Consider the following 17,632-nt stretch of genomic DNA (forward strand, 5'->3'; position numbering starts at 1 on the left):
TTATTTTATGGAACTATGTTATGTCATCTGACAATACTTTCTGTGAAGGAAAAACAAATTAAATTGCTATTTTTATCAACAAACCCATGTGTCAAGAGTCTTTCAATAGTCTCATTTCAATGTTTAAAGATGTCTTTCAGTTTTGTGTAGGCCTATGTCAAATTATTTCTCTAAAATCATAGTGAACAGTTTAAAGATAACCTACATACTAATCTTTGTAAAGACAGTTTAAGTGGTATTTCCTTTGGCCTTATTTTTTATTTATTATCATTACTATTAAAGTCATTTTTTCTGAACTTGTTTAGTGTTATTTAATATATTAAACTACTTTGGCCTGTAAACTTCTTTTGCAGTTCTAATATAAGACCACGACGTAGTTTGTCCCTCTGTGCTTACCGTATCTAAACCAGACAATACAGGAAGCTGAGGGTTGAAAAGGAAAAAAACGAAAATACAATAGAAATACGACGCAAATACAATACTAGAACCACGTTTTTGGTGTGAGTAACATAGTATTCAAACACGTGCGTCACTTATTTTTAGTATAGGTAGGCTTACTTATTTATGCATTCGATGATGATTTTATTTTGAAAGTAGCCTACTGTGCGGAAGTCTCGTTTCAACACCTTTGACGGTAGGAGAGGAGCGAGAGTTCGTCACATGCTGTACAGGGTACCTGAAGACGCCGGACCATGACCTCCAGCGACGGAATCCAGATACCGAGCCGTCTCCCGCTGCTGCTGACCCATGAAGGCGTCCTCCTCCCGGGCTCCACCGTCAGGTTCAGAGTGGACTCGCCGCGGAACATGCAACTGGTCAGCCAGCGGTTGTTGAGGGGCACCTCGCTGAAAAGCACAATCATTGGAGTGATTCCCAACACCAGAGACCCAGAGCAAGATACCGACGACCTCCCCACGTTGCACAAGTAATACACATTTTATTATGTTGCTGGATAGAGAGCGCCTAGTCATGGTTTCCTGAGTTTGACACGGTGGTGTTTGTGTTGTTGTTGTTGTTGTTGTTGTTTTAAGCCGGTGACCGTGACACATAGCAGTGCTCGGGACCCTTCCAAACATTCACCAGATAATAACCCTTAGAGGTTTCTATATGATTACCGCATGATAATAAACCCTTTAAAAACGTTTTGTTGTTGTATTGCAAGTAAACAATCTGAGTAGGGGGAAGCCCACATAAGGCAGAACTAGTAGCTTTTGACATAAAGGTGGAGTCAGCGATTCTGGAGAACGCTTTGTCCAAATCCCTTTTTGTCAAAATATGTGTGTATATAGGCCTACTCACCAGCCACTTTATTAGGTACAGAGGTTCATTTTCTTGTTAACATATAGCTTATCAGTTAATCACATGGCAGCAACTCAATGCATTTAGGCATGTAGACGTGTTCAAGACAACTTATTGAAGTTAAAACCGAGCAACAGAATGGGGAAGAAAGGGGTTTTAACTGACTTTGAACATGGCAGTGTTGATGGTGCCAGGCGGGCTGGTCTGAGTATTTCAGAAACTGCTGATCTACTGGAATTTTCACTCTAAACCATCTCTTGGGTTTACAGTGAATGGTCCGAAAAAGAAAAAATATCCAGTAGGCGGCATTTGTGTGGACGTAAAATGCCTTGTTGAAGTCAGACGTCAGTGGAGGATGGGCATACTGGTTCGAGATGATAGAAAGGCAACAGTAACTCAAATAACCACTTGTTACAACCAGGGTAGAATACCATCTCTGAACGCAAAACACGACCAACCTTTAAGAAGATGGGCTGCAGCAACAGAAGACCCCACCGGGTGCCACTCCTGTCAGCTAAAAACAGGAAACTGAGGCTACAATTCGCACAGGCTCACCACAATTGGACAATCAAAGATTGGAAAAGTCTTGCCTGGTCTGATGATGAGTCTCGATTTCAGTTGCGAAAGTCAGATGGTAGGGTCAGGATTTAGCGTAAACAACATGAAAGCATGGCCACGATTAAAGTCTCTTAAATCCCCTTTCTTCCCCATTCTGATGCTCGGTATTAACTTCAGCATGTTGTCTTGACCACGTCTACATGCCTAAATGCATTGAGTTGCGGCCATGTGATTTGAAGATTAACTTTTAGTTTTTATAAGCAATTGAACAGGTGTACTTATTAAAGCTGCTGGTGAGTGTATATGCTCATGATCCGCTGACTCCACCTTTTAAGGCATATGGATAACCATTTGATATTGGTGTCCCAATGAGTTACGTGTGAGAAGATTTTAGTTTTTCCAAAAGTGTGTTCTGTAGCTGGTCACAATCCGAACACTGAGGAGAATGACTTCCTTTCCCACAATCTAGAAACATACTTGTAACCTAAACTTGGGTTTCACTGACATGGCAGAGTATGATGCTAATACAAATTCCCATTCCCCCCTTAATAAAGCTTCTCTTCACATCAAGTCATTGGTAGTATTTTTGTGAAAGTCACAGTTGAAGGTAGAAAAGTAGAGCATGTTTAGCAGGGGCCCTGCAGTCAGAAGCAATCTATTAAGCACAGAGATGTTGACTTTGTCGAGACAGTCTGGTTACTTAGTAGCAGTTGTTTGTCTCTTTATCAGGTGAGTATTCTGAGTTTGTATTAAAGGTGCATTCAGCGATTCTGGAGAACACTATTTGTTATAATAACTTTTTCTCCAAATAAGTGAATATCTCTTCACAATTGGCCTGCGTTTAGCTCGGTAAACTAGTATGTAAACAAAAGGGTATGTAAACAAAGGGGGCCCACCGTAGCTTGCAACATTCCCATTTGCAGAGGCTTGCAGAGACCAAAAAGAGATTTTTGAATGTGGGCCACCTTTTAGTACACCATCAACTAAAAAAATGTAAATTCCCAGTCCTGACAAATGGCCTACAAGTGCCGGAAATATCTACTTTTAATATGTATTATTGTGAAGCATCATGTATTTGCATATGAGAATGTTAAAAGAGCAGCCTATACAGAATACATTGGCTCTGAAAGCCAATATATTCTGTAAAGGCTGCTTTTTTAAGGAAAATGTGCACGCAAAAAAATGTCTATTTATTGTGTGCATATTTTCATTATTCAGAATGAGTCATGCTTTCAGATTCAATTCAATTTTAAACTTCTATTTCATTCAAATGATAGATAGATGGTTAGATTTGATTGATTTTTGTTCGCCAACTCCATGCCATGACGGACGTCTGTGTAAAAAGCAGTTCCGAAGTGATCAGGGTCACTGCAGTTCCTTTCAAGTTTAAGTTGATTTTGTGGGTGCACATTGCACACCACCAATAGCATCAATTAAAATTTGTGAACGACTAATCTTCTACTGTATATGGTGACTAGTAAAACATTTCCACTTGAATCCCATAATCAAAAAAACGTATTTTGTGTGTGTGAATGTGAGGGGGCTGGTGCCGATTGGTGTAATGATGGATAGCTCAAGATGTGCAGTTTCCTGCCACTTGAACACAGAAGTCACATGCAATCATTTGATGCAGCTGGATCTGTTTGTATTCAGTGCAGTACATTGCTATTATCTGTCACATCAACATGAATTTTACTTAATTATTTTACTTACTTGAAATCAAACTTTGGCTCTCAGTAAAATAACAAACGCACCATAAATTGTCACACTAAAAACCTTTCGTATGTTGTTTCAATTGACTGTGGAAATCTCAAGTTTTGAGGTATGAATAGTGTCTCCTCCTCATTCAAATCATTGGGGACCCACTGCATGTTTTGACAAAGTATCAGAAGAACACATGTTATTCTAATGAGTTCTAGTTTAGCAGTTCCAGGACTGTCAGTCTAGCTTGAGTCAGCAGCACCCAGCTCCTGTGCGTGTCTCACTCTCTCCCTCTCCCTCTGTCTGTCTCTCTGTAGGGTTGGAACAGCTGGGATAGCAGTGCAGGTGGTGGGCAGTAACTGGCCCAAGCCCCACTACACCCTCCTCATCACCGGACTGTGCCGCTTCAGTGTGTCTAGTCTGCTTAAGGAACGACCGTTTGTCCTGGCAGAGGTAACAACACTTGTTGAACATCAGAGCATCATTCCTTTAAGATCAACAACCACTGACCACCATTTGTAATAGCTGCCTTTTTATAGTCAGCATTTTTAGAAAACACAAATCCAATTTACCCCAAAGTGTGTGACTGCAGCACTGATTGCTTCAAATTGCAGGTGGAGCAGCTGGATAAACTGAATCAATACACCATCCCGGCAACAGAGGGTGTCACAGCAGAGGATGGAGAACTGGGAGAACTGTCCCAGAAGTTCCACCAGGCTGCTGTACAGGTGTGTGTGTGTGTGTGTATATATATATATATATATATTAGAGGTGGGCATAGATTAATTTTTTTAATCTAGATTAATCTAGATTAATTTTGAAATTAATCTAGATTAATCTAGATTAAAATGGCTCATTTGAATTCATTCATAATATGCGTGTGCTCCCTAAATAATGACTCAAAGTAAGTCTTTGAGAACGTGTTTCTCAAGCCAGGTGGCGCATCAGACCAGGGGCTCATCTCCTGTTTCCAACATGCATCACAAACTGCTTGAGGAAGCTGTTCTACTATGATAATTGGTGATGAAAATAAATAATGTTCAACAAGATGTACTTGTGTTTACAAACTGTTTATTCAGTTAAACATGAACTTTGAACTGTAGGCCATAAGAGGTAACGATGAATTGTTTAGGGCTGCAACTAACGATTATTTCAATAATCGATTAATCGGTCGATTATTTTTTCGATTAATCGATGAATCGGATAAAAAAAATAAACATTTGTAAATGCTGCATCTTTATTCAAAAACTGAACATTACTTCAAATTCACAGTGCACACTGAAGTGTCAAAACACCAGGTTATTGCTCCAACGTCCCGGAACTATTAAAAGTAATATTAAATGATAAAAAATTAATAATAAACTTAACTGGGATAACACAAAAAAAAACATACAATGTATGATATACATTTATACAGTATAAGGGATGTCCATGGTAAACCAGTCAACCGATAATATTTTTAACCGGTAAATACTAACGGTTAAAAAAATTAAATCATCTTAATTTCTCTCAGATGACAGGAGAGTTAATTTGTATTGATATTGATACCATTTTCAAGACTCCTTAACGATCCAAGTCTTTATTGATATCAAAATTGATAATTTTCTATTATTTTGTTGAAATAGAACTTGTATTATTGCTTTAATTGCTGATATGATCATAGCTCTAGATAGGACATTAAACAAGTCATAATTCCATTCCATCTTTACTATCTATTTTATCTTGCTGGGAAAACAAGTTTCGCCAAAATCTCAAATTTCTTTTTTTTTGTGTTGCATTTGAACACATCAATCATATTACTGAGCCGGCCTGAACACATCACAGTTGACATGTTTGCTACTTTTTTTAAGCTAACTAGCTTTATATCCTTCCGATTTTAACATGGATTTAAAATCTGGATCACTATTTTTAACTGACGGGACTTTCTACACCGTTCGGTTGTATGATTACTGCCGCTGCATTGAATGACTGTTGATGCGCCGATGCCGATTCTCCGAGCACGTCTGCACACCGTCTGCAGCAGCAGCTGACAGAGTTTTTTTGGACTAGACGGATACTGAGTTGATGGAGTTTTTTTTAACCCAAAGAAAGCAAAGGTACAACACTTTTATATAGGCCTGCAGTCCAGTGTTAGATATGACCAAAATACAAGCTGTGGCCGCTCACACTATAGCTTTCCCGCACGTGAAGCGAGCCTTCACGTGCGGAAGGGGGTTCACCCCGACGGCGAACAGCATCTCCCCTGAGCCGAACAGGAGGTGGAATTAAGAGATTAACGGCGATATTTTTTTTATCGCCCGATAAGAGTTTGGCGTTAACGCAGCCGTTAACGCCGTTATCGGCCCACCACTAATATATATATATATATATATATATATACTCTCGTGTATATATATATATATATATATATATATATATATATATATACTGTCAATCACTGAAATATTTAATTTTTTTGTGTGTGGAAATATTCAATGAATTAAGAAATATAGTTTCCACATTTTTGCCAGCCGTCACGGGCAGTTTTGGTTTCCTTCCATTATGTAATTGACTCTTAAATGACGTGCAACATAACGCGGTAATTCAACAAGACCCAACAAGCACACAGGAGCATTTAGTCATGTTGTAAAGTGTATCTTTTGACTGTCATCAGACACTCCCATTGACTACAAGTGTTTTAGCTAAGCTAACCTGGCTGAGCGACCTTTGCCCATTTCTAAATAAAAAATGCACGTAAATGGGGCGCCCTTAGCTCAGTTGGTAGGGCGTCCCCCCCATGGGCCTCGGCCAGCAGCGGACCCGGGTTCGATTCCAGCCCGCGGTCGTTCTCTGCATGTCACTCCCCTCTCTGCCCCATTTCAACTCTGTCTCTACACTATCAATAAAGCATAAAAATGCCCAAAACATATCTTAAAAAGAAAAAAAAAATGCACGTAAAGTTATAGGAACGGTTTCTGCTGGCTATTCTCGAGCCGGAGAGTGAAGCAAAAAGTTAAAAATAGAAAAATGTTGAACCATTCCTTTAATGCAGATATCTGTCCAGCGGAACATCCTCTATTATAAGACCTAACAGAGGAACATCATCCATTTATGTTACGTATCCCCCTCCTCAGCCTTCCACCGAAATGTAACATGTCAACAACATGCTGTGAAAAATGGGACCTTGGGCTTGAAGAACAAACGTAATGGTGTCTGATGTAATCGCACTGTTGCCTCAATGTGCCCGTGTGTGTAGCTGTTAGGTATGTTGGACATGTCCGTTCCCGTGGTGGCCAAGTTCAGGCGTCTGTTGGACAGTCTTCCCAGGGAAACTCTACCTGATGTGGTGGCCTCCATGATCCGCACCTCAAAGGAGGAGAAACTACAGGTGAAGTGACTGATGGCTTTTTGTCAACCAATACTCTATATATCTTCTCGCTATGACACATGTTTTTTTTACTACCATGGTTGGTAAAAATAAATACATTGTAAAGCCACTACTAAAACAGATTTTCAATAATACAGCATATTTTTATTTTTTAATTGTTTGTAGAAAAAACAGCAAATCCGGGTATATTGGCATGTCTGCCACGGTTTTCAATCTACCACTGTACGGTGCATGTATGGTCAGAATACTACACAGGGCTGTACGCTTATTTTTTAAAGTGGTAGCACTGGTGCTAGCAAACAAAAAAATTTAGTAGCACAAAAATAAATTTGGTAGCACACAAAGTATGATCGAAAACTTGCATGACCCTAACCCTTGCATTTAGCTCTAATTACCTTTGAGCATGTCATCTTGGTTTTATCTGAGATTCTCAATGAATATGATATCCTAGTGTGCAGTAATAATTGTAGAAAAATGAATAGGGGTGCACTGATTGCAATTTAGACAAAAGAGTCTAACCTGCCAATGGCAATTTTTTTGCTGATTCAGAATTATTTCCCCCCATAGAACTATAAAAATAATGTCTATATCTATATAATTTTTATATAAACATATCATTATTATATTAGGCTAATAATAACAAAAAAAATTAGAACATTTAATTCTTTTAATGAAAACCAAACTTTAAAACATTGAACATATAGCCTATTAAATAAATTAGTAAACATATTTATACAATTTAGGCCAAGTTAAATAGGTTGTGTCAAACTTTGTTTAAAAAGACTACTGTTGACTGCTCTCTGCAGCTGAAGCAGTTACTTTTCAAGCTAGAGCACTGCAGGGCTGTGAAGCGCTAACTTCCTGTTCTTACCTGCTTCAAAATAAAAGTCAACTCGTATTTGGTTAGTAACAGACTTTCATTCTGAAGGCGCACAGGAAATGTTCTGTTTGCACACGCGCTAACTTGACTGCGTTAATGTAAAGAGAGCCGTCTCCTTCCTGTTTTAACCGTTGGTGAAGTTAGACGCTATAATCGCCGCACGAGCACAGATCCCGAGCACAGATCCCGAGCACACATCTTTCACCAGCCAAAGTGGAGGGTAGACTTAATTACTTACTCGCCTAAGACTACATTCACCTGCATTTGGCGAGTGTTAATGTAGAGCCCTCTAAGCAGTGTTGTGCATCGCTCTTCTGTGTCTCAAAGAGACAGCATCTGCTCATTAGCACGGTGCGACTGGACTTGTATTCATCATCGCACGTGATCAATTTCAGTAGCGAATGCGATCAAAACTGTCGCACTGTACAGCCCTGACTACATACTAAGTAGAATCTTTCTAAAATGAACGTAATTCAAAATTTTCTGTGTGCTGTGAAGGTCCTGGATGCGTTGATCTTAGAGGAGCGGTTTAAGAAGGCTCTGCCCATGCTGACCAGGCAGATAGAGGGACTCAAACTGCTGCAGAAAACCAGGAAAAGAAGTCCCGAAAACGAGAAGAGGGTGACAAACAATAGCATTGCTCCTTTTTCATTCAAATGAATACAGACATTCAATAACGTCTGTTTTCATATGCCCGTTCACCTTTCCGTGTGTGGTGTGTTCAGGTGTTATCGGTGCGTAAAGGTGGAGTGATCCCGGGCCGAACGTTCAACCTGGATGAGGAAGATGAGGACGAGGATGGAGATGACGCTGCAGCCCTGGAGAGGAAGGTTCACGGGGCCAACATGCCTGAAGCTGCACTCAAAGTTTGCATCAAAGAGCTCAAGAGGTGAAGCTGGTTAAAGATGTACATTTGACCGTACAGATAAAAAGTTGCATGCTGTGCTTTCACTTTTCTTTTCTCAATCAGATTATGTTCCAAAGTGTTTAATAAAAAAAAAGGCTTTTTTCCTTTTTTATTCCTTTAAATCCATACCAAGACGTGGTTTGTCTTGAGTACAGAACTCTACCATTTCTCAATATTACATTTAATGACGTCCATCTGCTATCCAGATTGAAGAAGATGCCTCAGTCCATGCCTGAGTATTCCCTTACCAGAAACTACCTGGACCTGATGGTAGAGTTACCATGGAGCAAAAGCACCAAAGGTAAGGAAGCTAAAGACCATCTCTGTCTGAAGTAATATTTCTTTTTCACTTTGGATCTGAGTCAATTCTTTAATACTAAGCAATGCATGACATGGACATGAAGTCAGACTTTGAGATTGTGTTGATGTTTCAACGTAATCCTTCTTTATGAGTTTTAAATTCACGTGCCTTAGACGTTTCACATTCTTTATCACTCAAGTCAACAGTAAATGTGAACCCAGACTAATCTCCATTCAGAGTCCAACGCAATAATCGATCCTACTTGACAGAGAAGACATGTGTTCAGAACATATGTGCCTGACCTCCACTACAGTTCATTGTGTAACTTCATGATGTTTGCGTTAGACTTACAGTCTATGCCACGTCTCTGCTGCTGTCCTCAGTCTGCCCGTCTAACAAATAAACTCTGCCTACTCACGGGGTCAGAGACCACAGCCAAAGTATGTGCTGCAAATAAATGTGAAGTATCTTCTGTCAAACCTTTTAGTGTGTGTTGATTGATTGATTGGCCAAACCTGCTAGACCGGGAAACTTTTTTTCTTTTCCTCTTCACTTTCTCATATTCACTCACTTGTTCCTCTGTTTCTGCCATTCCCACCTCAATATCCTCATCTGCAGTAACTTTGAAAATTCTCTCTCTTCTCACTCAAACACTCCAGACTGCCTGGACATTGGAGCCGCTCGCTCTCTACTGGACAACGATCACTACGCCATGGAAAAGCTGAAGAGACGCGTGGTGGAGTACCTGGCTGTGAGACAGCTTAAGACTACACTCAAGGTGCTTCTTATAGGTCCCCCTAGTCTGTTAAAGCTATTGTGCGTAACTTCTGTCACCCCATGAGGAATTCTGAGTAATTACAACAACACTGTCGGCGCATCTACTTCATATAAGCCTTCGCTGATCGCGCTGGGTTTATTCCTTGTCAACAAACAACTGAAACATTTCTTGGGAACTTATTGAGGTCCTATGTATACTGAGAGTTTGGTGATGGCTTGAATGTAATCCACATTCATTCAGAAAAAAACAACTATAGCTTTAAACATGTAATGACAAAATGTTATGTACTGTATGAAACAAGAATCTGTTATTTAAAAAAACAAGCGTGAACAGGGATTTTTTGTATTTTATTTAATACATGTCACACATTGATCTGTGAATGTACGTGGCTCTGCTGTGTCTTTAGGGCCCCATCCTGTGCTTTGTGGGGCCCCCTGGAGTGGGTAAGACCAGTGTGGGACGCTCTATAGCCAGGACTCTGGGCAGAGAGTTTCACCGCATCTCTTTGGGAGGTGTTTGTGACCAGTCCGACATCAGAGGACACAGGTAGGCTCATGATTGTAACTCATCCTCGAGGCTCGTTAACAAATGTTTTATGACCACAGCATAGATGGTGGGCCTCCGTGAGCAGAGGGTAGAGTTCCCCTATATATCGTATATTAAGTGAAAAGGAAGACAAGATTTCCAGAATGAAAATATTTGGGGTTAGTGTTTAAAACACATTTATGTATGCTACTAATGCTAGTGATCAAGTACACAAATTGATCCATGGCCGATTCTCCGCCTCGGACAATGACATTTTAGGAGGAAGGGCGGAAGCTATGTGTCCAGGAAAGTACTACAACTTACTGTGAATTCTTTATTCTGGCTTTGAAAATGCATAGAAATACCACTATAATACCCTAAATATAACTTTATTTATGAATTTAAAGGGCGATTTCCCCAAAAAAATTCGGGGGGCATTTTGCCTGAAGCCCCTGCTAATTTAATTCCCTGGTGTTTACTAGTATACAGGTGAAACTCGAAAAATTTGAATATCGTGCAAAAGTTCATTTATTTCAGTAATTCAACCTAAAAGGTTGAACTAATATATTATATAGACTCATAGCATGCAAAGTGAGATATGTCAAGCCTTTATTTGTTATAATTGTGATTATTATGGCTTACAGCTTATGAAAACCCCAAATTCAAAATCTCAGAACATTTTAATATTACATAAAATCAATACAAAAAGGATTTTAAATACAGAAATGTCCGCCCTCTAGAAAGTATAATCATGCGTATGTACTAAGTACTTGGTTTGGGCCCCTTTTGCATGAATGATTGCCTAAATGCGGCGTGGCATGGATGCTATCAGCCTGTGGCACTGCTGAGGTGTTATGGAAGCCCAGGTTGCTTTGATAGTGGCCTTCAGCTCGTCTGTATTGTTGGGTCTGGTGTGTCTCATCTGCCTCTTGACAATAGTCCATAGTTTCTCTATTGGGTTCAGGTCAGGAGAGTTGTCTGGCCAATCAACACAGTAATACCATGGTCAGTCAAAAGGGGCCCATACCAAGTACTTAGTACATATGCATGATTATACTTTCTAGAGGGCCGACATTTCTGTATTTAAAATCCTTTTTTTATTGATTTTATGTAATATTCTAATTTTCTGAGATTTTGAATTTGGGGTTTTTATAAACTGTAAGCCATAATAATCGCAATTATAACAAATAAAGGCTTCACATATCTTACTTTGCATGTAATGAGTCTGTATGATATATTATTTTCACCTTTAAAGTTGAATTACTGAAATAAATGAATTGTTGCACGATATTCAAATTTTTCGAGTTTCACCTGTATGATGTTAGGATCAAATGACAAGCATTGTGCTGGAGCCTCTCTTGGAGCGACCTTCTCTCCGCCAGACGATAAACATGTGTGCTGCATACCAACAGCAGGTGTGATGTGAAGATATAGAGTTCAAAGTCATTAAAACATTTTACAAATTGTATCTCTTTGACTGTTAAAGAAAAGCCCTCTGGAACGTTGACCACTCCAGTGGTTTCTCATTAACATTTTTGCGGGATTTGCATTTTAATCTGTATCCTATATGTATTTTCTTTTTTCTGTCCTATTCCCCACATTCCATGCTTTCAGCTCGCAGACACTCTCAAATTTGAATGCATTAGGGAAAGCGTAGAACATTTTGTCTGCATTCATATATTCAGGTTTTATGTTTTTTTTGTCTAATGCAGTGCATACTTCCAGAACGAGTCGATGACAGCACGACCATGTGATATTAATATAGACAGAAATGTAGAATAAATAAAACTGCCTGTATCTCCAGGCGCACATATGTTGGAAGCATGCCCGGCCGCATCATCAACGGTTTGAAGACGGTGGGCGTGAATAATCCTGTGTTCCTCCTGGACGAGGTGGACAAACTGGGGAAGAGTCTCCAAGGAGACCCTGCAGCCGCACTGCTTGAGGTTAGCTCTCACATTACTAATGCAGCAGTGTCACATGTCTGCACTCCATATGACAAACAAACCTTAACGTTCATACGCCCTGGACTAAACCCAACCATAGACTCTAACCATTGCTACATTTGCCAATGTGTACCTCAGCGTTTCTTTCTGCTTCTTTTCCTAAATTTTTAATTAGTAGCTTCTAGATGTTTGTGTCACTCGTTTTTTTTCTGTGAATGAATATATTAATGACAAACTTAAAGGTGTATATATACAGTGCCTTGAAAAAGTATTCATACCCCTTGAACTTTTCCACATTTTGTAACGTAACAACCTTGCATGTACATTTATTTTATTGGAATTTTTTTGTGATAAACCGACAGAGAGTGGCGCATAATTGTGAAGTGGAATAAAAATTATACATTGTTTTCAATTTATTTTATAAATAAAAAACTGAAGAGTGTGGCGTGCAAAAGTATTCAGCCCCCTGATTCAATACTTTGTAGAACCACCTATCGCTGCAATAACAGCTGCAAGCCTTTTGGGGTACGTCTCTACCAGCTTTGTGCATCTAGAGACTGACACTTTTGCCCATTCTTCTTTGCAAAATAGCTTGAGCTTCAGATTCAGCGTCAGATTGGATGGAGAGAGTCTGGGTGAACAGCAATTTCCAAGTCTTTACAGATATTCTGAATTGGATTTAGGTCTGGACTTTGACTGGGCCATTCTAACGCATGCCTATGCGTTGATCTAAACCATTCCATAGTAGATCTGACTGTATGTTTAGGGTAGTTGTTCTGCTGGAAGGTGAACCTCAACCCTAGTCTCAAGTCTTTTGCAGACTGTAACAGGTTTTCTGTCCTGTATTTGGCTCCATCCATCTTCCCATCATCTTTGAACAGTTTCCCTGTCCATGCTGAAGAAAAGCATATCTACAGCATGATGCTGCCACCACCATGTTTCAAGGTAGGGATGGTGTGTTGGGTGAAGTGTTAGTTTTCTGCCACACATTGCATTTTGCATTCAGGCCAAAAACTCCAAGTTTGGTCTCATCTGACTATGCTGTGTCCCCCGCATGGCTTGTGGCAAGTGTTGGAGGAAGGTGCTGGTCAAATGAGACCAAAATTATAGTTTTTGGCCTGAATGCAAGAAGCTATGTGTGGCGGAAAACTAACACTGCACATCACCCTGAACACACCATCCCCACCGTGAATCATGGTGGTGGCAGCATTATGCTGTGGTGATGCTTTTCTTCAGCAGGGACAGGGAAGCTGCTCTGAGTTGATGGGAAGATGGATGGAGCCAAATACAGAGAAGAAAACGTGTTAGAGTCCGCAAAAGACTTGAGAATGGGGGCGGAGGTTTACCTTCCAGCAGGACAACTAGCCTAAACATACAGCCAGATCTACTATGGAATGGTTTAGATCATAGCATAATCATGTGTTAGAATGGCCCAGTCAAAGGTCAGACCTAAATTCAATTGAGAATATCTGGCAAGACTTAAAAATGGCTGTTGTTTTGAAAACCATGTATCATTTTCATTCCACTTCACAATTATGCATCACTTTGTGTTGGTTTCACAAAAAAATCCCAATAAGATAAATCAAAATTTGTGATTGTTACGTGACAAAATGTGGAAAAGTTCAAGGGGTATGAATACTTTTTCAAGGCACTGTACATTTACCTGCATGATTTTATGGAAAGTCAAACATAGTGAAAGCATTTAAAGGTGTAGTCAGTGATTCTGGAGGGCGCTTGTTGTCATAATCACTTTTTGTCAAAATCAGTGAATTTCTCCTCACAATTTGCTACATGTTACATGATGTAGGGAATGTGTGTGCAAAATCTAGTGTTAATTCACAGCCTATGCTCTGTAAACTGTTATTTAAACAAAGTGTATGCAAACAAAGGTGGCCCAGCTAGCAACATACCTTTCTACAGAGTCTAGGCTGTTTATTAACACTGGATTTATTTTTCAGTGGACACACAGTATAGGCAGGTAGCGGATTGTGAGGAGATATTCACTAATTTAAGTGATTTTGACAACAAGCATTCTCCAGAATCGCTGACACAACCTTTAACTTAACGATCAAGGCTCCAACAGTTGCTCAATTTGATCATCAGCGTTTGTTTCTGATCCCTGTCCCAAGTCTTTTGTCTGTAGCTTTTGGATGTTTGTGTCGCCCCGTTTGTCATGTGAATGAATTTATTCATGGCAATCGTAATTAGCCGTCGAGCTAAATTAAATGTAGTTTGATTTAAAATCTCAATATATGCACGCCCTGTTACAGCTTCTCCATGCTCCCTCAGGTCCTGGACCCAGAGCAGAATCACAGCTTCACAGACCACTACCTTAACGTGGCCTTCGACCTCTCCCAAGTGCTCTTCATCGCCACGGCAAACACCACGGCAACAATCCCCCCCGCCCTGCTGGACAGGATGGAGGTGCTGCAGGTACAAGGTGGGTCAAGGTGCACACAGTCACTTCTCAGGAATCATCTCTGCAGTATAAAATGTGACACTGCAGGTGAATAGGGTAAACATTTTTAACATATTGATATCTACACGAAACGTTGCCAGTTGATATCTTACAGTAAAACCATAATTTTTTTGTATTTTAATTATTTTTCAGAAATGTTTGAATAAGTATGGATATTTGGCAATATATAGCATAACCAAGTATATACATACATTTACATCTCGTTAAAACCAAAAAACAAGATGTTGGTATAAAGCCACAGTTTAAATCTTTATTTCATTTTAATATATATTAATAATATATATTAATTAATATATTAATATTTTAATAGCATATTAGTGTCCAATGTGTTTACAAAACAGATTTTGGATACAGCCGTTTTTCATTTTATTAATCAAAAGATACCATGTACACGTCTTCAAAAAATGCATTTTCGGCATGTTTTTTCGAACAAAGTGTATCATGAATCAGACAATTTCCAACAAATGTACAAATTCTTCTGTAATGACCTTCATAAAAGCGCTAAGAATGATTATGGAAAGGCTCGTTGGGATAAGGGCTTGAGAAGTGGTCATTTTTGGGTGAGCATATTGAAAAAGACTGTGTTGAGATAATGCCCGCTAAAGATGGGTGTATAAGAGAAATATACAGATGTAAACAGACAAGGTACAGTCAAATAGACAAGATACAGTAAAATGAACAACTTAATGTACATTTGTTAAATAAAATATGTTCTAGAAGCAATATAATAATGTTGCTGGCACCTTCAGATGACGTCGATGTAGTAGCATTTTGTTACATATTTACATGACAGTCCATGTCCTTTGGACATTTTATCTGTAGCTGTGAACTCCTCCAAATCTTTTCACCAACAACTTTGCCATCATCACAGTTCTATTGCAAAACAATCTGTTATGTTGTTATCTGTTAACACCTTTAATGGATGTCAAAGATAACACGTGTGGTGTGTTTAACAGTCGTATCCTGAAGGACATCTGTGTATATGTAGAATGTTGGGGGGGGGGGGGGGGGCAGGGACAGATATTTCACTGGAAATAATGACACTATATTAGACACTGTAACACACAGAAGCTGTTAGCTGCTACAAGTCAGAGTGACAGAAGTTGTTTTAAGCCGTTTGTAGCTCCAGGGCTTGCTGCACAGACTCTGTAAAAAATACAAAAGTGATAACACTTGCTGCAACAAATAAGTCTTTTTTTTCTTCTCTTTTTTTACGAGTGCAATGCTAAATAACTGTTATTTGATCGTGTGAATGTGTGATATAATACTATTTATTTATTTATTTGCATTTTTATGCTTTATTGATAGTGTAGAGACAGAGTTGAAATGGGGCAGAGAGGGGAGTGACATGCAGAGAACGACCGCGGGCTGGAATCGAACCCGGGTCCGCTGCTGGCTGAGGCCCATGGGGGGGGACGCCCTACCAACTGAGCTAAGGGCGATAAAGTAAATGGTTTATCAAAGTGTGTGTTTGTGTGTGCACCTCCTATCGTTTTTTACAGAGGTGTTTCCAGAAAGAAAACCTTCTTTTTTTAAATTAACATTTCTGGGGGGGCGCTCGTGGCCCTGCAGCAGACCAGGGTTAGAATCCCTCCCGGGTCAGTTCTCTGCATGTCTTCTCCTCTATGCCCTATATCAACTCTTTCCCTCTAATCCGTCTTATAAAGCAAAAACTGCCCAAAAAATTATCTTAAAAAAAAATAAAAATCTTTGTGGATCATTACCACGATGACGTTTTAGGTTGCAATTTGAAGATTAAGGAGTCAACGTTCCTGTTTCCAGATTGTAACGAGTAAAAAGTTACAGTCAAAGAAAAACCAAAAGAATTCAGAAAAAACAGAAACATGCAAAACAAACTATTCTACATTTATATATACTTAAATGATTATTTAAGGCACTTCCTTGCTATTAAGGGGATTATTGTGTGGATCGTTGTGATGATGAAGAAAATTGCAGACTATACCACACAGACAACATGGTGACCATAATGTCTGATAATACACTACTATACCATACTATGCTGTATGACAAAAACATGACTAGGACTGACCATGCAATGACCAGAAGTGCGCGTTGTGCTCCTTGGTGCACACAAAGCAGCAGAAGCATGTTCTAAAGAAGAAAATAAGAATGGCTGCTTGTTTGTGTTTGTATTCTTCAGGCTACACTCAGGAGGAAAAGGTGGAGATAGCTCACCGTCACCTGATCCCAAACCAGCTGGAGCAGCATGGACTAACACCTCAACAACTGCTCATACCACAGGACACCACACAGGATATAATCAGCAGGTAACTTAACTAGATAAACCCAAGCTTAAAGCTCAATTTAACCTAGTAAGGTCAGGAACGGCACACAGAATATGGCTAACTTTTACGTACAGAGGAAGAATAGGATTCAATCAGACTAAATTCCCTACATTTCTATGTACAGTGTTGCATGTTCACGGCTGAAAAGGCTTCTACATTTAGCCACAAAGAAAGTAGAGCTAATCCTAAGTGTCATTAAGAATCCTGTTACTTGTTGATGGAGCATCCAGCCTCCTCAGGTTATTTAGAAGAGATTTACTCAGCATTCCCCTGGATAAGGTTTAGCAGCTTTTGGTTCCTGAGATCTACTAAGATGTTCAACTGAAATAAATGGGTCTTAGAACATGACTGTTTACTGCATGACTACTTTTCCACCTGTAAGTATTTTGTTTTGCTTCCTTGTGTTTTTGTCTTCAAAGGTGCTCTGAGGAACTTTCAGATTTTGTTAATTCTTGCGCCCCCTTTGGACAAAAGCGGTAGTGTTTTTTACCATGCCAGCTGTTGTTCCTGGGTGAGCGTACCCATGACAAAGGCATTAAGAAAAACTATATAAAAATAGCATTATTTGCACTGATGGTCTTGTAT

General features: G+C 39.5%; 1 protein-coding gene across 1 annotated transcript in view; it reads left to right on the forward strand.

The window, feature by feature from the left end:
- The first annotated feature begins 471 nt into the window (after nucleotides 1–471).
- Nucleotides 472–17,632, forward strand: part of lonp2 (lon peptidase 2, peroxisomal) — a 25,069-nt gene continuing 7,908 nt past the window's right edge. Inside the window, exons 1-12 of the mRNA XM_080028315.1 lie at nucleotides 472–925; nucleotides 3,876–4,011; nucleotides 4,173–4,286; nucleotides 6,794–6,925; nucleotides 8,304–8,426; nucleotides 8,531–8,694; nucleotides 8,919–9,013; nucleotides 9,673–9,791; nucleotides 10,198–10,337; nucleotides 12,121–12,262; nucleotides 14,552–14,702; nucleotides 16,903–17,029. Of these exons, the coding sequence (XP_079884441.1) occupies nucleotides 693–925; nucleotides 3,876–4,011; nucleotides 4,173–4,286; nucleotides 6,794–6,925; nucleotides 8,304–8,426; nucleotides 8,531–8,694; nucleotides 8,919–9,013; nucleotides 9,673–9,791; nucleotides 10,198–10,337; nucleotides 12,121–12,262; nucleotides 14,552–14,702; nucleotides 16,903–17,029 (1,676 nt within the window). The 5' untranslated portion in view covers nucleotides 472–692. The remainder of the gene's footprint in view (nucleotides 926–3,875; nucleotides 4,012–4,172; nucleotides 4,287–6,793; nucleotides 6,926–8,303; nucleotides 8,427–8,530; nucleotides 8,695–8,918; nucleotides 9,014–9,672; nucleotides 9,792–10,197; nucleotides 10,338–12,120; nucleotides 12,263–14,551; nucleotides 14,703–16,902; nucleotides 17,030–17,632) is intronic.

This window comes from Ammodytes marinus (assembly GCF_949987685.1).
Source record: "Ammodytes marinus genome assembly, chromosome: 5".
NCBI lineage: Eukaryota > Metazoa > Chordata > Actinopteri > Uranoscopiformes > Ammodytidae > Ammodytes > Ammodytes marinus.